We start from the raw sequence: 24,555 nt of genomic DNA on the forward strand, positions 1-24,555 counted from the left end.
CTTCAAGTAAATTAATTCGCTAAAATCTACTGAATATAATCCTTAGGTCTTCAAAGTAACTTAGTTGGATGATGCAAAATAAACTCAGTATTAAAAAAGAAACTGAACCAAATCTTCATATATTGCTGTTAAGAATGTAAAGTGGTGCAGCCACTATGGAAAATAATGTGGTGGTTCCTCAAAAAATTATATTATTGTATGATGCAGTAATTCTACTTCTAAATATATATCCAAAAATATTGAAAATAATTCAAACAGGTATTTGGATACCATGTTCATAGCAACATCATTTATAATAGCCAAAAGTTGGAAACATCCCAGATGCTATCAAGAATCATACAAAAGATAACTGAAATGAAGAGCTAGTTTTTCGAAAAAATAAACAAGATTGACAAATCACTGGCCGAACTAATCAAAATAAGGCAGGGAGAAGACCCAAATTAATAAAATCAGAGATGAAAAAGAATATTTTATATTGGATACCACAGAAATAAAAAGAATTGGCCGGCGCCGTGGCTTAACAGGCTAATCCTCCGCCTTGTGGCACCGGCACACCGGGTTCTAGTCCCGGTTGGGGCGCCGGATTCTATCCCGGTTGCCCCTCTTCCAGGCCAGCTCTCTGCTATGGCCCGGGAAGGCAGTGGAGGATGGCCCAGGTGCTTGGGCCCTGTACCTGCATGGGAGACCAGGAGAAGCACCTGGCTCCTGGCTTCGGATCAGCAAGATGCGTCGGCCGCAGAGGCCATTGGAGGGTGAACCAACAGCAAAACGGAAGACCTTTCTCTGTCTCTCTCTCACTATCCACTCTGTCAAAAAAAAAACAAACAACAAACAACAAAAAAAAAAACGAAAAACAGTTTTAAAATAAAAAAAAAAGAAAGAAAAATAATCAACAGGAATTACTACAAATGGTTTTATGTCAACAAATTATAAAATCTAGAAGAAATGGACAGATTTTACACACATAAAATCTACCAAAATTAAGGCACAATGACACACAAAGCCTAAATAGACCAATAAATAAGTCGCGGACTGAATCAGTAAAAAACACCCCCCAAACAAAGAAAATTCCAGCACTGGATGGCTTCACTACTGAATTCTATCAAACTTTTAAACAAGAACTAACTCCAACTTCTTAAAAGCCATTCTAAACAATTGAAAGAGAGGGAATCCTCCCAAATTCTTTCTATGATGCCAGCATTACATTAATTGTAAAACCAGAAAAAGAAACAATGAAAGAGATCAATAGACCAATATCCTGATAAACAAAGATGTGAAAATCTTCTATAAAATACTAGCTAATCAAATGCAATGCATATCAAAAGCATCATCCATGCAGACCAAGTGGGATTTATCTCTGGTATGCAGGGATAGTTCAAGTCATGAAACATGATGCATCATGTTAACAAATTGAAGAATAAAAACCATATGATTATCTCAATAGAAGTAGAGAACATATTTGACAAAATACACATCCTATCATGATAAAAATCCTTCTCCTTAAACAAACTGGGTATAAAGGGAACACATCTAAACACAATCAAGGCAATATACAAGAAATTGACAACCAACATCATATTGAATATGGAAAAACTAGAGGCATTTTCACTAAGATCTAGAAACAGACAAGGATGCCACTCTCCCCATTACTATTCAATACAGTTCTGGAAGTATTAGCCAGAGCCATTAGGCAAGGAAAGTAAATCAAAGGGATACAAACTGGAAAGGAAGAAGTGAAATTATTTCTGTATACAGATGACATGACTCTGTATATAGGGGAACAAAAGACTCCACTAACAGATTATTGGAACTCTTAAGAGAGTTCGGCAAAGTTGCAGGATATAAAATAACACACAAAAGTCAATGGCCATGGGCCAGTGCTGTGGCGTAGCGGGTAAAGCCACTGCCTGTGGTGCCAGCATCCCATATGGGCATCAGTTTGAGTCCTGGCTGCTCCACTTCCAATCCAACTCTCTGCTATGCCCTGAGAAAGCAGCAGAAGATGACCCAATTCCTTGCTCCTCTGTACCTCCATGGGAGACCCGGGAAAATCTCCTGGCTCCTGGCTTCAGATCAATATAGTTTCAGCCACTGCAGCCATCTGGAGAGTGAACCAGTTGATGGAAGACCTCTCTCCCTCTCTCTTTCTGACTCTGCCTCTCTGTACTTCTGCAAAAAATCAATAGACTCTTTATACATAAAAAATTGTCATGGCTGAGCAAAACTTGTAAGATTAGTCCCATTTACAATAGCTACAAAAAAAATTAATACCTTGGGATAAATTTACCCAAGGGAGTGAAAGTGTTCTAAAATTGAAATTATAAAATGTTAAGAAAGAAATAGGAGATACACATGAGTTAAAAGAATTAACATCATCAAAATGCCATACAACATAAAATAATTTAGAGATTCAACATGATTGCAATCAAAATACTAATGACGTTCATTTCAGATCTAGGAAAAAATGAACCTAAAATTCATATGGAAACACAGGAGACCCCAAATAACTAAAAAAACCTTAAGCAATAAAAAAGAAAAGCCGAAGGAATTACAATACCTAATTTCAAGACATATTTCAGGGCAGTTATAATCAAAACAGCATGGTACTGACACACAAATAGACGTGAACCACAGGAACAGATAAGGAACAACAGAATTAATCCACACATCTGTAACCAACTAATCATTGACAAACAAGCTAAAAATACTCCTTGGAAAAGGATAGTCTCACCAACAAATGGTATCGGGAAAATCGAACCTCTGTATGCAGAAATATGAAACAAGATCCCTAACCCAACCCTTTATAAAAATCAATTCACAATGGATCAAAGATGTAAAACTAAGACATGAAACCATCAAATTACTAGATGAAACACAAGACATTGGCATAGGCAAAGACTTCTTGGAAAAGACCCCAGAAACACAGCCAATAAAAGCAAAAATAGACAAATGGGATTATATCAAGAAAAAAGATTCTGCACAGCAAAAGAAACACACAAAACACACAAAATGAATGTCTTTGGTATTTTGATTGGTATTGCATTGAATGCATAAATTGCTTTTGGGTGAATGGACATTTTGATGATATTGATTCTTCCAGTCCATGAGCATGGAAGATTTTTCCATTTTTTGGTATCCTCTTCTATTTCTTTCTTTAAGATTTTGTAATTCTCATCGTAGAGATTTTTGATGTCCTTGGTTAGGTTTATTCCAAGGTATTTGATTGATTTTGTAGCTATTGTGAATGGGATTGATCTTAGCAGTTCTTTCTCTTTGACTATTGGGGAACAATGCTTTTCTTGTTTGTTTTTGTTCTTTACTTCTTTTTCTTCATACTAATTGGTGAACTCTCTACTTGGTGTAGGGTTAATCTATTGGTATAAAAATTAACTGGCAATTGAACTCTATAAAAAATAAGAGTGGGAGGCTGGCGCTGTGGCGTAGTGGGTAAAGCTGCTGCCTGCAGTGCCGGCATCCCATATGGGCACCGGTTCTAGTCCCGGCTGCTCCATTTCTGATCCACCATTCAGCTATGGACTGGGAAAGCAGTGGAGGATGGCAAAAGTCCTTGGGTCCCTGCACCCACGTGAGAGACCCAGAAGAAACTCCTGGCTTCAGATTGGCACAGCTCTGGCTGCTGCAACCATCTGGGAAGTGAACCAGTGGATGGTTCTCTCTCTCTCTCTCTCTCTCTCTCTCTCTCTCTCTGCTTCTCCTTCTCTCTCTGTATAACTCTGACTTTTAGGTAAATAAATAAATCTTAAAAAAAAAATAAGAACAGGAAATGAAGAGGGAGGAGGAAGAAAGGCAGGAGTATGGTTGGTATGGGTGGGAGGGAGAACGGGGGCAAAAAAGCATCATGTTCCCAAATCTGTAAATATTAAAAGCATGACGTTGTATTCTTTAAACAAAATTAAAAAAAGAAAAAAAAATTTAAAATACCATAATTACAACTCAAACAAATAGAAAAAAAAAAAAGAAAATGTGGCATATATACATGATGGAATACTATTTAGCCAGAAAAAAAAAATGAAATCGTGTCTTTTGCAGCAAAATGTATGCAATTGGAGATATTATGCTTAGTGAAATAAGTCAGTCCCCAAAACACAAACATCTTTTCTCTGATTTGTGGTAACTAATATATACAATACTAAAAAAACGTAATGTGTATGAGAGAAATTGACATCTTTTGCTATCTGATTATTGTTTATAGCCCTTGTCTATATAGTACTGAGGAACAGTGGTCTTTCTACTTTCTTCTTGTCGAATTACTTATTTAGCAGAGTATGTTTGGGATTATAAAGTAAACTGAAAATTATGTCCCTGCAAAAATTAAAAGAAGGATAAGAAAGGAAGGCAGAGGGAAGATGGTAGGGAGGGTAAGAAGCATCACTATGTTCTTAAAGCTGTACATATGAAATAACATGAAATCTTTTTCCTTTATATAAACAAAAAAAAAAGAGAAAAAAATCATTGAAAGATAGAATGTTTATACAAGGGCTGGCATTATTGTGAAGAGTAAGCCATTGTCTGCAACAGTAGCATTTCATATTGGAGCTATGGTTTAAGTACCAGGTGCTGTATTTCCAATCCAGATCCTTGCTAATGAACTTGGGAAAGCAGGGCTCTTGCCTCCCTTATAGGAAACCTATATGAAAGTCCTGGCTCCTGGCCTCAGACTGGCCCAGTCCTGGTTATTGTGGTCATTTGGGAAGTAAATCAGTGGATGGAAGCTCTCTCTCTGTCTCTGCTCCTTGCTACATCATTCTGCCGTTCAAATAAATAAAATACTTTTTAAAAAGGATGTTTAAACATGTTTTAAACATTCTCATTATATGTATACCACCTATGGGATAAAAAAAAGACTACAGGTACCAGACCACACATACTTGTCACCAGGTACTATCAGTCAGGGGCCACTGGATTATCCATCAGATTAGCCTAAGATACAGCAGCTTTTTGAGTCAGTGTGGAAAGAGGGAGACATATACAATGAAATGAACTAATTTTATTTATTCCTTAACACTTACTTTCTACATGTCCATCAGGAGATGCAATTTTATGCTTAGTTTCTTTTTGTGACACATGTTGAATGTTTTCTCTTTGCTGTTTGGTTTGTTGCATAGAATGACTTTTCCAGAGTTTGCGTAGCTCTTCTACTTCAGTCTCTGAGTCCTGATTTTGCTCCTTCCCCTGTTTTCCTTTGTTAATAGTTTGCTTTTGTTTAAATTCTGCTGCTTCTCCACAAGGCATATTTTCTTTTTCATCCTCTTCCTGGTGTAATGAATTCTCATCATGAAAAAAATCTTGATCTGCATTGCCTTTCCTATTTGTGCTTTGTTCTTTAGGGTCTGGTATTTCTTGAAATTTGTCTGTAGTCTGATCTTCTTTAGTAGCCATTTCACGATTATTTAAATCAGTTTTATTAGATAAAGTCACAACTTCATTTGTGGAATGTCCAGAATCAGATGTGAAGGGACCAGGAGCACTAGTGGACTCTGCCTTGACTGACAAACATCCCACGTCAGCCTGAATGACAGTTTGCACAGATTCTGAGGATGCACCAGATGATTTATCCTTTCGCAGCTCGTCTGAAGACAGAAGTTCTTCCCTTATGGGAGACAGTTCTGACTCTGTGAACACATCTTCAGAAAGAGATTCTTCAGTGCTCCGAGGAGCAGTGCTGGCACTATCATTACCTGCATCGCGGATTCGGGAGTCTACCTCTTCAGTACTACCTCCTTTAATTTTCTTTGAATGGCAGTAGTCCCTTCCTGATAATGGTTCTATATCTCTGTCATAAAACAAAATTAAAAACTATCAGACTTTTAAAGTTGTAGTACTACATTTCAACAGCTGAACATGGAATTAGTAACATTAAAAGGTTTCTTGAAAAGAATGCAGCATAAATCTCAACAAAATATAAAAATTTAGACATTTATATAGACCAAGTATTAAGTCAGGTTTTTGCATTAATTGCTTAAGATTTGGGAGACATTAATATAAACTGATTTCCTTACAAATAGTCTACTTGAAAAGAATTTGATGGCATAAACTATGGATAAGGATGCTATTCGAAACTCAAATTTACTTAGTAATGGACTACGGAAAATAAAGAGAAATGTTTCATTAACATTTAAAATTTTTTAACACAGTAAAAAGACACTGGCTTATTCTACATATACACACATACATACTCACATACACACAGTGCTTATTTACATTCAAAGAGAAATTAAACAAAAATATGTGGCTCAAACACAAGGCTTAAAACCAACCCTGAATAGACCTGAGGCAAAGGCACTTCGAGGAAATCTTCAGGTTAACACTGACAACCCTGGAGTACCAATTCTAAGAGAGTTTGTCTAGGTAAAAAGTTTAGGTATTAGACAGCTGGATTCCTAGCTCAATTTCCATGTTTTTAGTGGAAAAAGTAGTCAGATTTATGGAAATACAACTTGACAGCATGTAAAAATAGGATGAACAGAAAAGACTGGAAAGTAAGCCAACACAAAAATAACTGATTATTTCTGAATGTGAACTTGGTAACACCTTTTCTCTTTTGCTTTTTTGTACTTTCAAAATTTTCTGCAACAAACATGAAAAATTTATATAAATAGGTACAAAATTCATTTTTGAAGTATTAACTAATGGAAATCCAATTGATACCTCTACTGCCTTTGCATCTGATTTTATCTTAACACAAGCAATTTGTGTTATTTAATATGCAATAGTGTCATCTACTGGTGATTGACTCAAACTGCACATACAGAGACTTGGAACTGGTCAAAAAGTTTGAGAAATCCTAACTACATGATTTTTAAATTTATAAGACCCTTAGGTAACAGATAAGTTAACTAGATGAGTACAGTACCAACTTAACATGCTGAAAGGCTAAACATTTGTGTCAATAATGCTGTTACTGCTTAATACAGTTGCAGCTTACTTTTGAAATTAACCACCCAAGTAGTGTAAGAAAAATAAATCAATCACATATTCTACCTCATTTTGCTATATATGACATTACTATGCAAAACCATTTGATTTACTGATTCGATTTGATGCTAAATGTTTCAATGATGTTAAATGTTGATGATAAATGATGCTAATTAACTCACAAAGTAGGATTTAACAATATTTCTTAGTGGGGAATGTTTTTTTTTTAAAATTTGGGGATCAAATGTATGTTCTTTCCAGGGGAAAGTAAGAATGATAAAACAGTGATTTGAAGGAGGAAGAGCCCTAGATCACTTTTGTAGAATAGATTCTACAAATTCTTCAGAGTAAGAAAAAGCCAAACTACTATAACAAAACAGAAAAGCAGGGCAACCAAGAGGGCATCTTAGCATCTTAGTCTTCCTCAGAGACAATAATAACTTGCTGTTTCTCTCCTTTGTTAAGTTATTCTTCCCTTGAGTTAATTTTAAAACAGTCAGTATCCACTTATGTGCTAATATAGGGATTTAAATATCAGTATCACTGAAAAGTAAAGCCAGTTTTTAAATTGTTCACCAAGTCATGGATGGAAGGCTCGGGGGTTCTTTCATATATTTATCAAGTTTCTTCCTTTCTATTTCCCTTTCTTTCTTTGTATACTTACATTTTATAATTTTTCTCCTTTTATTTCTTGTTCCCCTTTTCTCACTGGTCATTAGTTTGGTCAAGCATATTACCGGTAGTCTCACACCTGTTATGGTATCACACAAATCCCCTAAGGAGTATCACATTATATTTGTGATATATAATGTAAACACATTATATTTCTGCAACTAGAGAGTTTTCTCTCCTAGAATTTATATTTTCTTGTATAAACACATAAATTAAATGGCTATCATAATGTCACGTCTTTGCTCATGTGACCTCTCCCAAATCCCACACCTCAAGGAAAATCTTGTAACTACCCCTGCCTGACAAAGATGACTCACAAAGGTGATTTAGAATTCTTCATATTGTCCAAATAAAAAGGGCTTATAAAGACTGAATTAAACGAATACTACAAGTAACTTTTCAAATATCTAGTTTTCTGATGAAATACACAAATCTAAAGCAATTACTAACTATTCTAGTTACATTAACGATAATCTTTTCAATACTAGAAGTATTTTTGTTCCGTTATTGATAAAATCAGAAGCAGCTATAACAAAATTAAGAAAATAGGAGTATTAGAACAGGGCCAACTATCTAGATGTAATAAAATTGTAAAGGAGTATAAATATCACTCTTACATGGGTAAGGATTCCTTTATTTTGCTATCCAAAATTTCTTTGTACATTGCAGCTGACATCACCTCTTCCATTGGACACATGATGCCATATTCCTCACAGCCATTCTCTTGAACCAAAGGGTCAGTTTTATGTGGATCAAACATTATATTATTTGGTGTAACTAGCAGCACACCACTGACTGTGCCCTAAGATGAAAAAAGAAAGTAACATTTAATCCCAAAGTTCAAGATTTCAAAAAGTATTATAGCTAATTTTACTAATTTCCTTCTAATGTTAGGCCTTCTACTATATATATCTATAATTATTACATTCAAGAACTATGGCATTCTTATGAAAATATATCTTATCCAAGAACTATGGCTTTTTTTCATGAAAACATGTTTAATAAAACCGAAATTTTCTCAGTAACAGAGTCAGAATACAAAGACTATCATACTCTATGCTGAAACAATCTAGTCAGGAACTGCAATTTGCTACTTCAGTTAAATACTGAGTTATCACATATCAGAAGACAACTTTAATAAGGTAGAAAGGGTTTGTAAAATCCTGCAAGGCATGAGTCATGCTTTGTACTGATTTGCATCTTGCTTCCTGTGTGGTTTCCTCACTATAGGTACCAAATATAGCTCCATATTCAGCTCTGTGAATTTATCTGGCTTAACTTTATAAACTTTAAATTATAACAGATACTACCTTAAAAAATGATCAAGCAGAAAACCAAAATACCATTCAAAATTTTCATTAATCACAAATGGAAAAAAGCTACTACAGATGTGCAAGTAAGAGACATTTATCATTTATCATTTACAATAGATAAATGCAATACTGGAGAGTGAAGCCTATGTGGGAGGACATTTTGGTGGGGAAAAGGAAACAATCAAAAACTCTGAACAGCATCTCTTTTGATTCAGACTACGGATTGTATAAACATGGAGTGACTTTACATAAACTATAACCTGCCTATCTTCCAATATTTTATTTAAATTTACATATATCAATTTGTATTCCTGGAATACATGCCCATTGAAGGCAAAGAGACACATTAATTTATGTTGTAGAAAACATTTACATTGCCAAGGATAACCCAAGAAATAGATAACCAAGAGTGGGCTCTACATAGCATCACACCTCTCTCTCCCATTTCCTATATATTTAAGTTATTTGAGGGACCAAGCTGGTGGCATAGTAGGTAAAGACATCACCTGCAGTACTGGCATCCCATATAGGCAGTGGTTCGTGTCCTGGCTGCTCCATTTCCAATCTAGCTCACTGCTAATGGCCTTGGGAAAAGCAGCATAAGGTGGCTAAAGTGACTGGGCCCCTATCACCCATTGTAGGAAACCCAGATGAAACTCCAGTCCTGGCCCAGAGCTGGCTGTTGGCAGCCATCTGGAGGGTGAACCACTGAGCAGAAGATCGATTTCTCTTTGTCTCCTCTCTCTCTGTAACTCTTTCAATATAAATAAGTCTTCAAAAATATTAAGTTATTTGAGAAATGAAACTAAACTATCAGAAATAAAGAAAACAAACTCCAGGTTTTCTGAAAGACTTTAAGTTATCTTGATTTCACAAATTCCACTGATGTATTAGTTTTAACTGATTCTTTGGTTCACTAGTATAACATTGCATTTTTAGCTGCCACTTTTTAAGATTTCACAATGACAACTGTAACCAGCTATGTATGGTAGAAAAGGCACAGTGCAATGATAATACTTTTAATTCTCTATTCACACCAACACTGCTGAAAAGTTTCCTAAAACTGTGCTTCTACTTTTTGAGTTATAAAGTAAAACTGAGGGTCTGGCACTGTGGAGTTAGTAGGTTAGGCCTCCACCTGTGACACCAGCATCCCATATGGGTGCTGGTTTGAGACCTGGCTGCTCCAGTTCCAATCCAACTCCCTGTTAATGTATCTGGGGAAGCAGCAAAAGATGGCCCCAGTGCTTGGGGCCCTGAACCCACGTGCAGACCCAGAAGTTCCAGGTTCCTGGCTTGGGCCTGGCCAGCCCTGGCCATTGGGGCCAACTGGAGAGTGAACCAGCAGATGGAAGACCTCTCCATCTCTCCCTACCTCTCTCTGTAACTGTGTCTTTCAAATAAATAAAAATAAATCTTAAATTTAAAAAAAAGCAAAACTGTGCCCCTACTCTTCAAACCTTTGTTATAGACTTTACTGGGCCTCAGTTTCTCTCCGCGGGCTTGCAGTTTCTATATAAACTTTCATGACTACAAGTCAACTCCTTGCTAAAGATTAACACACTAAATTAAGGAAGCAGCACAAAGACCAGTCTGCAAATCCAAGAATCACAAAGACTCAGAATTCAAATGTCACCTCTATACTCAACATCTTAATGCTAGACTATTCTGAGAGCTTCACAGGAACTCTGAGCCCTGATCAAACAAAGTAATATCCAATCTGCCAATAGATTCCAGACAGAGCCCACTTCACCATCACAAAGGAATACTAGGCTTCTGTTACTGAACAGTCAAAAGGAAGACCATGAGCACTATAGACAAACCAGAGACCCACAGGAGCCAATCATGTCCTGCTCAACCCCAACTTTAATCTGTAAGATTCACTACCCTCAATCTCTCAGAAGTTTGAGAACTGAGTGATAGCTGCCTGACTCCTTGCTCTGCATGCTGCAAAATAAACTCTCACTTTATTCTGCCAACCCAGTGTCAGTGATATGGCTGCTGCATGTAAGGTGAGTGTACACAGGTTTTTGGGTGTTCTACAAGGTGGATTAAAAATTCTATTCACCAGACTGACCAAACTACTGCTAGTTTCCAGGAAACTACTATTATGCACTATTATTGAAAGGATGTGTTATCTATTCTTCAAGCTTATTAACTCTCCTACATAATAAGGGTTTCTATATAGCTGGGATTTTTAAGGATCTGTCATGTGTCATACTCAATTAATAAAAGAGTTGAAAATAGAAGTATTTCTCAAACATAAGATTCATGAAAATCTCCTAAGAAAGCAACTTCGCAAATTCATTTCACTAAGATCATAAACTGACAAGAAAGCATTCCCATTTCATTATTGCTAACTACTGTTTTATAACTCCTGGATACTAACAACATCATATTAAGACTATTGTGAGCAAGAGGTTTCCAATTAAAGTATTTCCTTAATCCACATGACCTTCAGACATTTTAAGCACAGATTACTTTTTGTGTTAACAACTTTTATTTCCTTAGGTGCAATTACCTGACAAATCTTTTAAAGAAAAATATTTCTAATGGAAAATAAAGTTTATCTGCAAAAGAAAAGTTACTGCTTACCTTAGGCTTTTAGTATTTCTACAAATACTAAAAGATAAAACTAGGGTTTGGGTACTCATCCCAGAAGGGAGGAAAGTCTACATTCTTTTTAATTTTTTTCTTTTTTAGTTTTAAGTCCACAATAATTTAACTATTATAATTACCATAATTGTTATGTAAATAGCCTTTACTACAATCAAGTTGTATGAAGATTAAACAAGCAAAGACAATTTGTATGACAAAGTATAATTTTCTGCTCACTATACTCTGTATTAGAATAAAGAGCCAAAAAAGGAGAAAATGATCCAACATGGGAAGCGGGATACACAGCAGACTCATAGAATGACAAATGCTCTAAACAGGACTCTGGCCTCCGAATCAGCCCTTAAGGCATTCAGATCTGGCTAAAAACCCCATGAAAGTAGCTCTGGCATGGAAAGCCAAGACACTATGGCAAAAAATGACCGAAATGAAAGATATTTGGCCGGCACCGCAGCTCACTAGGCCAATCCTCTGCCTGCAGCGCCTGCACCCCAGGTTCTAGTCCTGGTTGGAGCGCTGGATTCTGTCCTGGTTGCTCCTCTTCCAGTCTGGCTCTCTGCTGTGGTCCGGGAGTGCAGTGCAGGATGGCCAAAGTGCTTGGGCCCTGCACCCACATGGGAGACCAGGAGGAAGCACCTGGCTCCTGGCTTCGGATCAGCGCAGTGCGCCGGCTGCAGCGGCCACTTGGGGGGTAAACCAATGGAAAAAGAAAGACCTTTCTCTCTGTCTCTCTCTCACTAACTCTGCCTGTGGAAAAAAAAAAAACAAACAAAGAAAGATCTTCGTGAGTGAGATCCCAGTGGAATAAAGGGGCCATCAAAGGAGGAGGTATCTTTCTCTGAAGGGAGGAGAAAATTCCACTTTGATTATGGCCTTGTCTAAATAAGGTCAGAGTTTGTGAACTCAAGAGGCTTCCATAGCCTTGGTAGCTCATGGCAAGAGCCTCAGGCGATCACTGATGTCATAAACAATAGTGTCAATTGTTAAATCAACAACAGGAGTCACTGTGCACTTGCTCCCCAAGTAGGACCTCTGCCCTTAATGTGTTGTACTATGAGAATTAATGGTAAAACTAATCCTCAAACAGTACTTTATATTTTGTGTGTCTGTGTGGGTGCAGTGTGTTGCAATCTTAACTCAGTATAGAGTTGATCTTCTGTATATAAAATAATTGAAAATGAATCATGATGAAGAATGGGACGGGAGAGGGAGTGGGAGATGGAATAGTTGTGGGTGGGAGGATGGTTATGGGGGGAAAAGCCGCTACAACCCAAAAGTTATACTTTTGAAATTTATATTTATTAAATAAAAGTTTTCTATTAAAAAAAATAAAGAGCCAGACCCCAAGGACATTATCTTCCAGGACACCAGAATGCATTAGGACCTGTCCTAATCCTGCCAATAACCTTACCTTTGCTCTGAACCTTACAAAAGATTTTTATTCAGTTATTGAAAATGAACTCCTGCTTTTAGTCAAGAATTAATTTTGCTTAAATCTGCTAAAAACGCATACACACACATTCACTCATAAAATACATGGAATAAGTGTTTACCAACACTGAAACACTGAGCAATTCAGTGATACCTGAATAAGGAGAAACAAATGTGATTAATTTAACAATTGCCCCAGTAAACTGAGCAGAGATTGTTTCCAAGCTACAAGCAGAAAAACAGAAAAAGGCAACAAGAGATGAGTGCTCCCAGTGAGAAAGCCTTTATCTACAGATGGTTACCATCAAGCTTTCAGCTGAGTACTGCTGATCATCCATGTGGTCACGCTTCCTTGTCACAGGATGAGAAACAGCACTCAAAAGGAGCAAAGGAAGCAATTCTCCAAAGTCCAGAGTAGCACAGTTTATATTCTCTCTAACCAGACCAAAATGTCCTTGTATAGGGGACTTCAAAAAGTTCACGAAAAAACTGAATCAAAAGATAAGTTTATTTTGGTGCAACTTAAAAAAAAATCCATGCATAGTTTTATTGTAATATGTATTCTCCATCAAATTTTTGAAGATCCCTTATATGCATAGGATTTCATAATTTTTGCAGCAGAATGAATTTACCTTTTAATTCCATTTTTCACCCTCATCTTACAAGGGCCTCAGAATACTCAGAAGGATACTGTCTGAATAAAGGGGCAAGCAGGCTATAGACTAAAGGCTGTTCTGGCCCTGCCTAACAAGATGTCAAAAATAGAAGAAATTATGTGGCAGAAAATACATGTGAACTCCACTTTGTTTAATTCTTCTATTAACTTAAAACTACTATAACATTAAGAGGAAATATTCAGCCGGCGCCGTGGCTTAACAAGCTAACCCTCCGCCTTGCGGCGCCGGCACACCAGGTTCTAGTCCCGGTTGGGGCACCGATCCTGTCCCGGTTGCCCCTCTTCCAGGCCAGCTCTCTGCTGTGGCCAGGGAGTGCAGTGGAGGATGGCCCAAGTGCTTGGGCCCTGCACCCCATGGGAGACCAGGAGAAGCACCTGGCTCCTGCCATCGGAACAGCGCGGTGTGCCGGCTGCAGCGCACCTACCGCGGTGGCCATTGGAGGGTGAACCAATGGCAAAAAGGAAGACCTTTCTCTCTGTCTCCCTCTACTGTCCACTCTGCCTGTCCAAAAAAAAAAAAAAAAAGAGGAAATATTCAACACATAGGTTGACACAAAAGTTAAAGATTTTTTAAAAAGCTTTTATATACACATACTTAATTTTGAAAAGACATATAAGTACAACAGCATCAATTTAAAAACAAAATGAAAAATAAAGGTTTTGTTCAGGCATACAAACATTGAATTTATTACCACCTATTCTGCTCTGTAAGAAATCTAGAAGGAAATCTTATTAATGGAAAATGATACGAAATGGAAGTCTGGATCTGTCCAAAGTAATGAAAAGAAAAGGAAATGACAAATAAATGGGCAAATATACCTTCTCCTGACTTGCTAAATTTCTTTAAATTAACATTTTAAAGTAAACCTGGTTAACAATGTTATTTTTAGAATTAAAAACATACATAGAAATAAAAGTGGTAATAATAAGAAAACAAAGGCCAGTGGTGAGGGAGAAGATGAAAGCATACTGTTCTAAGGATTTTAGACTACATGATGTATGCGCGTATGTATGTATATTACTGCATACTACTAAGGAATTCATACTACATGGTGTACACAGATTGTTACTTAAAGTGAGGATGTGATATACATGCATTAAGGATACAGACTATAAATACTATAAATGCCACTAATAATAGTCCTTTAAAAAGCTCATGGAAAATAGAATTAAGTTTAGGGGTAGGAGTTTTGGCACAGCAGGTTAAGCTGCTGCTTGTGATGCCTATATCCCATATCTGGGCACCTGGGATAGAGTCCTACCTCCTCTTTCAATCAAGTTTTCTGCTAATGCACTTGGGAGTTGGGACATGATGGCCCAAGTACTTGAGTTCCTGTCACCTGTCTGGGAGACCTGGATGGATTTCCTGGTTCTTGGCTTTGGCCTGGCCCAGCCCTAGCTGTTTCTTCCTTTTTGTCTCACTCTTTCAAATTAATAAATAAAAAATATTAAAAAAAAAATAAAGGTGGCCGGCGCCGCGGCTCAATAGGCTAATCCTCCGCCTTGCGGCACCAGCAAGCTTCCTTTGGATAAGTATTAGTATGGTTTATCTTTTTGCATTCTTTTGTACTTTTAGTGTGGGCCTTTTGAAAGTGGATTTCTTGTAAGGAGTATGCAGTTGAGTCCTGCTGCCTTAGATAATCTCTGCATTCTTAGTATAATTATTAATATGAGTAGGTTTAAATCTACTGTCTTGTTACTTGTTTTCTATTTGTCCCATCTGTCCCTCTTTTCTACTTTCTTTTGCATTGGGATTTTAAAAGCAATATCACTTTATTTCCTTTGTTGGCTTTCAAAGTTCATGGAAAATGCATTGAAAAGATAAGTTGATTTTGATGCAAAACAATTTTGAAATCCATGCAGTTTTTCATATTACATTTTTTTGAAAATGTTTTGTATGTATGCGTGATTGTTTGAGGGGGCACCAAAATTTTTCTATCCCTTTTTTTTTTTTTTTTTTTGACAGGCAGAGTGGACAGTGAGAGAGAGAGAGACAGAGAGAAAGGTCTTCCTTTGCCATTGGTTCACCCTCCAATGGCCGCCAACGGCCGGCGCGCTGCAGCCTGTGCACCGCTCTGATCCGAAGGCAGGAGCCAGGTGCTTCTCCTGGTCTCCCATGTGGGTGCAGGGCCCAAGGACTTGGGCCATCCTCCACTGCACTCCCGGGCCACAGCAGAGAGCTGGCCTGGAAGAGGGGCAAACGGGACAGAATCCGGTGCCTCGACCGGGACTAGAACCCTGTGTGCTGGCCGCACAGGCGGAGGATTAGCCTATTGAGCCATGGCGCTGGCCCATAGCAAAGAATATTACCAAGAATAAAAAGGGTTTTTCATAAATCAATTTATCAAGACAACATAAAAATCCTGAACTAGTTTTACACCTAATAGAAGAGTTGAAAACACATAAAAACTGACAGAATCGAAAGGAGAAAATAGGTTAATCAACAGTGATAGATACTTCAATGTCTTTCTGTCAACAGACAGAAACCAGTAGGGACACAGAAGATCCAGCACCCTGGCACTGGTGCTGTGGCAAAGAGGATAAAACTACCAGCTATGGCACCAGCATCTCATATGGGCACTGATTTAAGTCCTGGCTGCTTCACTTCCAATCTAGCTCATTGTTAATATGCCTGGGACAGCAGCAGAAGACAGCCCAAGTACTTGGACTCTTACACCTATGTGGGAGGCCCAGAAAAGGCTCCGACGATTGGGACCATTTGGGGAGTGAACCAGCAAATGGAAGATCTCTTTCCAGTCTCTTCCTCTTTCTCTGTAACTCCACCTTTCAAAAAAATAAATCTTAAAAAAATTAAAAAAGAAAACCCAGCACCACTATCCAATGCGAATAACAAATATTTTTAGAATATGCTACTCACCAACAGAAGAACATACATTCTTTTCAAGTGTAACTGTTAACTTTAATCCAGAAAAACCATATTCTGGACAATAAAAACAGGCCTCAATAAGTTAAGCCTTCAAATAGTAGTAAGTTATGTTCTCTGACAACAGGGAATCAAATTAGACATTAGTAACAGGAAGATGACTGGAAAACCATTAGATATTTGGGAACTAATTAAAACACTCAAATATTCCATGAATCATAAAAGAAGTCAAGAGAAAATATTTTGAAATGAATGAAAATGCAAGATTTATAGGTATAGCTACAACAACAGAACATGGGGGGAAATTTAGAGCATGTATTTCAAATGCTTGTAATTTTTGTATTATTACTATAATATTTCTCATATGTGACTTCTGAAGTCAGTATCAAGTTATTGCTACTTTCAAAGCAAAACTTGGGAGTTAATTTTCCGATTTGTGTTTCATGTTAATATTTTCTTTGTAGAGCAGCAGTTTTTGCTTAGAAAAGCAGCAAAGTTTCATAGATAAAACATATTTAAATTAGGTTTAAATTCTGAGCATGATAGGGAGATCTTGGACATACCAACCTCTTCAGAATTTTTTTCCACAGGCTTTTGTTGAATTGATAAATTAAAGACCTCGAATAGTTCTGGCATGTACAATAGCTCCTAAATGAATATAAACTATCTTCCCATTTGTGTGTTACACTGAATTTGCAAAAAGTTAGCACTTCAAATAGTCCTCAGCAGAGGGCTTTTCGAAATATTTTAACAACAGGAAATTAGCTGAGCCTATTGTTTTGAATCTATTTATATCCTATTGCCTCTAAGAACTGCAACAAACTAGCGGACTCCAAATCACAAGAAAAGTTCATACTAACTCAAATTAACAGCATTACCAATACTTTTTTCAAATGCTCCAGCAGTTGCTGACATTAATTACTTGAAATGTAAATTTCAAAATATCATATTTTAGCAACAAGTTAAAAGCATGATTAAAAGTTTTCTCTAAAGTGTCATTCATTACCTTGCCACTTGTTATATATTTGCAATTAATTTTAAGAAATTTCTCAGTGAATGCTTCTTCTTCCTCAGAAGTTGAAGACACAACTCGCGCAGGTCGAATACCAGTAAAAGCAGATGTGGGAGTTGCTTCTTTTGGGTGGACTACATTAGGATTCTTAAAAAAAAAAAAAAAAAAGGCAATTCAGAAAGCTAAATCAAATAAGCAAATTACTAAAGTCAAATGAATAGCTTTCCCCAGCAACTGTTGTTTCTTTTCACCACACTCTGGAGGTCAATCCAAAATATTGTTACTTAAAAATCTATAAGATGGCCAGCGCCGTGGCTTAACAGGCTAATTCTCCTCCTTGCGGTGCCGGCACACCGGGTTCTAGTCCCGGTTGGGGCGCCGGATTCTATCCCGGTTGCCCCTCTTCCAGGCCAGCTCTCTGCTATGGCCCGGGAAGGCAGTGGAGGATGGCCCAAGTCCTTGGGCCCTGCACCCACATGGGAGACCAGGAGAAGCACCTGGCTCCTGGCTTAGGATCAGCGCAATGTGCCGGCTGCAGCAGCCATTGGAGGGTGAACCAACGGCAAAAAGGAAGACCTTTCTCTCTGTCTCTCTCTCTCACTATCCACTCTGCCTGTCAAAAAAAAAAAAAAAAAAAAAAGTAGCATTTAATATGCCTAAACTCCAGCACTACTTTGTATTCTCTTCTCCTTTAGGACTTCCTTTGTGCCTTCTGCACAAAATCTTGCCAGAATTTTTCTTCAAAATGATTATTTTCTTTTCTTTTTTTTTTTTTTAACTTTTATTTAATGAATATAAATTTCCAAAGTACAGCTTATGGATTACAATGGCTTCCCTCCCCCCCCCCCCCCCGATTATTTTCTTACCACTGTGTATACTAAGAAGGTATTTTATATAAAAGAAAATATTCTTTAAGTAGAATGTAAGTTTATATAATAACTTTTAAATCATTTCATTTTGGGGGACCAGCACTGTGGCATATAAGGTTAAGCTTCTGCCTGCATTTCCGGCGTCCCATGTGGCAGCAGCTCGAGTCCCAGCTGCTCTACTTCCGATCCAGCTCCCAGCTAATGTGTCTGGGAAAGCAAAATAAGAAGGCCAAGTACTTGGGCTTCTGTAGTCACTTGAGAAACCTGGAAGAAACTCCTGGCTCCTGGCTTCGGCCTGGCCCAGCTCTGGCCATTGCAGGCATTTGGAGAGTGAACCAGGAGATGGAAGAACTCTCTCTCACCTTCTTTATTTCTGCTTTTCAAATAAATTTTTTAACAATTATTTCATCTTTTCACCTTATTTATTTACTTTTCTCTGAATATGTAACATTAACAGTTTTAATGTAAAATGATATTATCATATAGAATAAACTTAAGATGCAAAGGGGAGAAACCAAAGTACAAAACAAAAGTGGGTTGTATACTCATGTTTATAACACGAACTGAGATTGAAGGAATCTTAAGAAAAGATGACAATGCAAAGTTTCAACCATTATTATACTATATCTACTTAAACTGGTTAAATATTTCTTATCTGCTGAATTCAATTATTTATTGAGCAACAATATTTTCTGAATTACCAATTTCCAACTCTAAAGCACTAACAAAGATGGACTCTAAATCAAGACTGCTTGGGTTGGAATTTGAGCTCAGCTATTGGCTGAGTGACCTTAGTTACAATTTAGTTAACCAGTTTGCTTTGGTTTGGTCCTCTGTATAACAAGTATGATAGTATATCATTCAAGTTCTTGAAAAAATGGACGGTACATCAAGCTGAGAAGTTTTGAGAGGCTTAAAATCCAACTGTTTACAAAGGGATGTAGAGTACACAAAAATCTAGGGCAAACAATAGACATCTTATTATCAACCCTATTACTAAAGAGATAAGGGAGTGAAATAGATGCCCAAATCCAGAGACAGGGTAAGCTTTGAGGAAAAGGTGGTTGGGTAAGAGACGAAATGTTGAAGAATAATTGATCACTCTGCTCTGACCAGATAAAAAGGAAGCTAGAAATACAATTATGTCCCATCTCATTTCCTCTTTCTTTCCCTCTTTTTCTGTTAATATTTTAGAAAGGCCCAAACCAAGTGAAGCAAGAGGGCAAGGGAGCTCAACTGATGCAGACATTGCCCAAACAATGATAGAGACGAGGATGGGCTGGATCTAGAGGGGCAAACACACACACCTAGGCCAAGAAGTTATCTCATTAATCTGTTAGGAATAAATGATATGACTTTTAAAGTGCTTACATTTTGCTGACACTAGACAAATTTTAATTATTTTTATCCTTACTCTGATTCTGCCTCCTTGTTTCTTTATCCATATGCAAAGAAAAAATAGGGACAGGGGCGATGCTGTAGCTCAGCAGGTTAAAGCCCTGGCCTGAAGTGCCAGCATCCCATATGGGTGCTAGTTCTAGTCCTGGCTGCTCCTCTTCTGATCCAGCTCTCTGCTACAGCCTGGGAAAGCAGAAGATGGCCCAAGTCCTTGGGTCCCTGCACCCACATGGGAGACCTGGAAGAAGCTCCTGGCTCCTGGCTCCTGGCTCTGGATCGGCGCAGCTCTAGCCATTGCAGCCATCGGGACAGTGAACCAGTGGATAGAAGACCTCTCTCTCTCTGATTCTCTCTCTCTCTGTAACTCTTTCAAATAAATAAAATAAATCTTCAAAAAAAATAGAAACAAAAAAATCATTTGTGTGGATTCCCAAAGATATTTTCATGTGAAAATAAATTATTTAAAATACCATTGAAACCTTTTATGTTAACAAAGCCAGAAACATAACATTTTAGGCCCTCTCATAGGCAAAGCTGGACTTTCAGGAAACCTATCACTGCTTATTAGAAATATAAGCAGTTTCTAGGGAAAACATAAATAACAACGTGAGTAAGCATCATCTGATCAATACGAAGCAAACATAAATTACATCTAATAAAACAGGATACCCTTGCTTCTAAGAATATGTACTACAAAATATGTAGTATTGGAGACATAAACTCAGTTATTATAACACAGAAATACAGCACTTCAGACATGCAGAAATATTCCTTTATGTGACTACATTCTAAAGTACAGTGTTGCCATATTTATACAAAAGAAGACATCCAAAAAATAAACATTTGTAAAAGACTCCATTTTTCAATCTCTCATTCATATACACAAAGAGAGAAAGATAGGGAGACAGTAAGAAAGAAAAGTCCCTGAGCAAGGAGAAAAATAGCTATCAGTAATATTACATTATTTACTCCATAAAAAGAGTGGAAGAAAAATGAATATTAGTGCTCAGAAGTAAAAGTTGAATACTAGAGATTAGAAACAAATAATTGTAGGCAAACCAACATCAGTAACCTGTGTTTTCTCAATCTGAGTACAAGGTGAAGCCAAAAAGAAAAAGTATCCCCTAAAGTCAAAGAGCAGCACAGAAAAATCTCCCACAGGATTCTGGCCACTTATTGAAGGAATGATAGCCTTTATCATGTAAACAACAGGACACCATGAATCTGAAAGTTATAATTCACATTAATTTACATAAAAAAGTTACATAAATATGTAATTCCTTTCAAGAGAGATTGCCTTTTTATTTTTTTAAATTTATTTATTTGAGAGGCAAAGTTGCAGAGAGAGAGAAAGAAAGAGGTCTTCCATCTGCTGGTTCACTTTCCAAATGTCCACAATGGCTAGAACTGGGACTATTCAAAGCCAGATGCCAGGAGCTTCTTCCGGGTCTCCCACATGGGTGCAGATGTCCAAGCACTTGGGCCATCTTCCATTGCTTTCCCGGGCCAACAGCAGGGAAATGGATCAGGAATAGCTAGGACTCAAACTGACACCCAAATGGGATGGCAGCCCTGCAGGCAGAGGCTTAACTTACTACACCACAGTGCCAGACCCTCTAGAGATTCCTAACAAAATTATTAAATAAAATTTTGCTGCCTGACATTCATTTATAAATTGTAACTTACAAAGAAAATGTAATTCTTAGAAATCCTAATCCACTATTTTAATACCTGAAAGAATGATTAAGATGATAAATTATTCTTTAAAGGGCAGTGTGTAAAAAATGAACTCTCTTCAAAGTTCTAAGTACTAGTGTATAAATGTTAAGAGAAACAGAAATAAAAATCAAATTGGAGTAAGTATTTGGCTAGAGGTTAAGATGCCTGCATCCCGTACTGGAGTGCCTGACTCCCAATTTCAGCTGCCTGCTAACTAATGCAGATCCTGGGAGACAGTAGGTGATATCTCTTGTAGTTGAATTCATGTCACTCACTTGGGAGACCTGGACTGAGTTCCTGGCTACCGGCTTCAGCCAAGCCTTTCCACTGCGGTCATTTACAGTGCCAACCAGCAGATGCAGGAGTATCTGCTTTCTCTCTCTCTCCCCCTCTACCTCTTAAGAAAAAATCAAATAGGACATGGATTTTCTATTATGATAACATCTGTTCATTAGGTAAAACTATTTGTAAATTAAATAATGTGTGGCATTTATAAGATAGAGCTGATAGGCCGGCGCCGTGGCTTAACAGGCTAATCCTCCGCCTTGCGGCGCCGGCACACCAGGTTCTAGTCCCGGTTGGGGAGCTGGATTCTGTCCCGGTTGCCCCTCTTCCAGTCCAGCTCTCTGCTGTGGCCCGGGAGTGCAGTGGAGGATGGCCCAAGTGCTTGGGCCCTGCACCCCATGGGAGACCAGGAGAAGCACCTGGCTCCTGGCTTCGGATCAGCGAGATGCGCTGGCCGCAGCGGCCATTGGAGAGTGAACCAACGGCAAAAGGAAGACCTTTCTCTCTGTCTCTCTCTCTCTCACTATCCACTCTGCCTGTCAAAAAAAAAAAAAAAAAAAAAAAGATAGAGCTGATAAGTACCTTTGGATCACCATCACTATTACCAGCAGTACCACCCAAGGTAAGTTAATTTAAGCTCTCTGGTTTAATAATAATGTTTCACTTTAAAAACTGAGACTTTAAATTTTAAGAAATAAAATAAAAAGGTTAAATTCCATTATTTTACCACAGTCAAAGCAGGATGAAAAAATATGATAAATGCATATATAGTGAGATTTCTTCATAGCCACCTTTGAAGAGTACAACTACTTACACTAGTCTTATCAAATTCAGCCTCAGAGGATGTTGGTGACAGAGGACTTATGGGGCTTAGAGATGGAGAACTCTCAACACTGGAGACATATTCAGGATCAGGAACATATAAAACCTGTAAGAAAACATTCATACAAAGATTCAGTCAAATTGAAATATTAATCTTAAAATACACCATGAGCAATGACCTTAAGAAATAAATAGAAATAAAAAACTTCAGATTTTCAATATTCATTACCATAAAAAGTCTACAATTGATGTTATATACCATTGAGATAGGGTGAGAAAACTAATTCTCATATACTATAGTTATTTGTCTTAGAAGACAATTTGGCAATAGCTAAGTAAAATTAAAGAAACATATATCCTTTGACCCAGCAGTTTTACTTTTAAGAATTTACAGAAAAACCTACATATAAATAAAAAACGGTTATATCCAAGTGTTTACTATAGTAATGTTTATAATAACAGAAGAGTAAAAGAGTCTGATTATTATTTTTTTAACTTTTATTTAATGAATATAAATTTCCAAAGTACAGCTTATGGATTACAATGGCTTCCCCCCCCCATAACTTCCCTCCCACCCACAACCCTCTCCTTTCCCACTCCCTCTCCCCTTCCACTCACATCAAGATTCATTTTCAATTCTCTTTATATAAAGAAGATCAGTTTAGCATATATTAAGTAAAGATTTCAACAGTTTGCACCCATATAGAAACACAAAGAGAAAAATACTGTTTGAGTACTAGTTATAGCATTAAACCACAATGTACAGCTGATTATTATTATGACCAAATAATGATACATTACTACGATGTATCACCATGCACACATGAAAAAAATCTGCTGCTGTTTAAATACAGCATTTTCCAAAAGTCAGTTAAATTTAAAGAAAAAAAATTTTAAAAAATTGAAAGGCTAGAATATTTCTGGAAAGAGATAAAAGTAGCAACTGGCTGCTCTGGAAAGGAAACTATAGTTTCACATGGAAGTATCCCTTACCATAAAAAGTCAGAATTTTTAATCATATACATGTACTACTTTGAATATTTTTAAAAGTTATTTAAAGTTATATTTAAAAACAATTTATAATTATTTTCAGTATGCACTAAGGAATTCATTCAGACATTAATGGCATTTAATTTTCTCTTATGGAGACAATCTGATTTGTTCAAAAGCATACATGAAGTTATTCTTAAATTTTCTATATTATTAACTGTAGTGCCATGAGTACTTTTTACCTTGTCTCTTAATACCTATAAATATCAACGCATTAAAAGAAAACAGATACTACCTGTCCAGTAACAACTGCTCGGGAAAATAGCTTATTCAGTTGAACAAGTTCATTGGGTGTTGTATCAAACTTCAGGGCTATGCTATTCAACGAATCCCTTGATTCAACCTATTTAAAAGAAAAAATAACTTTTAATCTGTTAAAAGAACAACAACAAAAGTAAATTGTAACAGCTACTGCTCATTAATACATCTAGGGATCAGTCTTACAATTGATTAATAAATAGTATTTCCATCACTGTAGGTAACTATTAAGAAATACTGTGTTTTGTTAACAAATGTCCTCAATTTATTATGATACAGTACAAGCTTTATGAAAATACATGTGAGCCTCTACTTCAAGTAATTTCAAAATATAAAATGTAACTTATAAATCAAATAATTGTCATTTTACAAATGTATTATAATAATTAATCAGTCATCACATCCCCTTGGAGTCCTCTTTGCATTCGACATTACTGATAGCTCAGGAGAGAACATAACTAAATGGTTTTAATAAACAAGGGATTTAAAATCTGGCTGGAAGATAAATAGAAAAGGTTATGTAAAAGATAAACAGTAGTTTAATATGGAACAACAAATGCAATAGAAGTTTTGAGCATGGATAGCACACCACCGCAGGCTCCAGAAAAGACTTT

The 24,555-nt window shown here is 37.1% G+C and overlaps 1 protein-coding gene across 6 annotated transcripts in view; it reads right to left on the reverse strand.

Moving 5' to 3' along the window:
- Positions 1 to 24,555, reverse strand: part of OXR1 (oxidation resistance 1) — a 485,930-nt gene that overhangs the window by 48,326 nt on the left and 413,049 nt on the right. For all 6 annotated transcript variants that reach the window (XM_062188116.1, XM_062188113.1, XM_062188114.1 and 3 more), the window contains 5 exons: positions 23,919 to 24,026; positions 22,626 to 22,739; positions 17,535 to 17,687; positions 8,226 to 8,410; positions 5,031 to 5,794 (listed from right to left, as the gene is read on the reverse strand). In XM_062188116.1, the coding sequence (XP_062044100.1) occupies positions 5,031 to 5,794; positions 8,226 to 8,410; positions 17,535 to 17,687; positions 22,626 to 22,739; positions 23,919 to 24,026 (1,324 nt within the window). The remainder of the gene's footprint in view (positions 1 to 5,030; positions 5,795 to 8,225; positions 8,411 to 17,534; positions 17,688 to 22,625; positions 22,740 to 23,918; positions 24,027 to 24,555) is intronic.

The sequence above is a fragment of the Lepus europaeus genome, chromosome 4 (genome assembly GCF_033115175.1).
Source record: "Lepus europaeus isolate LE1 chromosome 4, mLepTim1.pri, whole genome shotgun sequence".
NCBI classification, from domain to species: domain Eukaryota; kingdom Metazoa; phylum Chordata; class Mammalia; order Lagomorpha; family Leporidae; genus Lepus; species Lepus europaeus.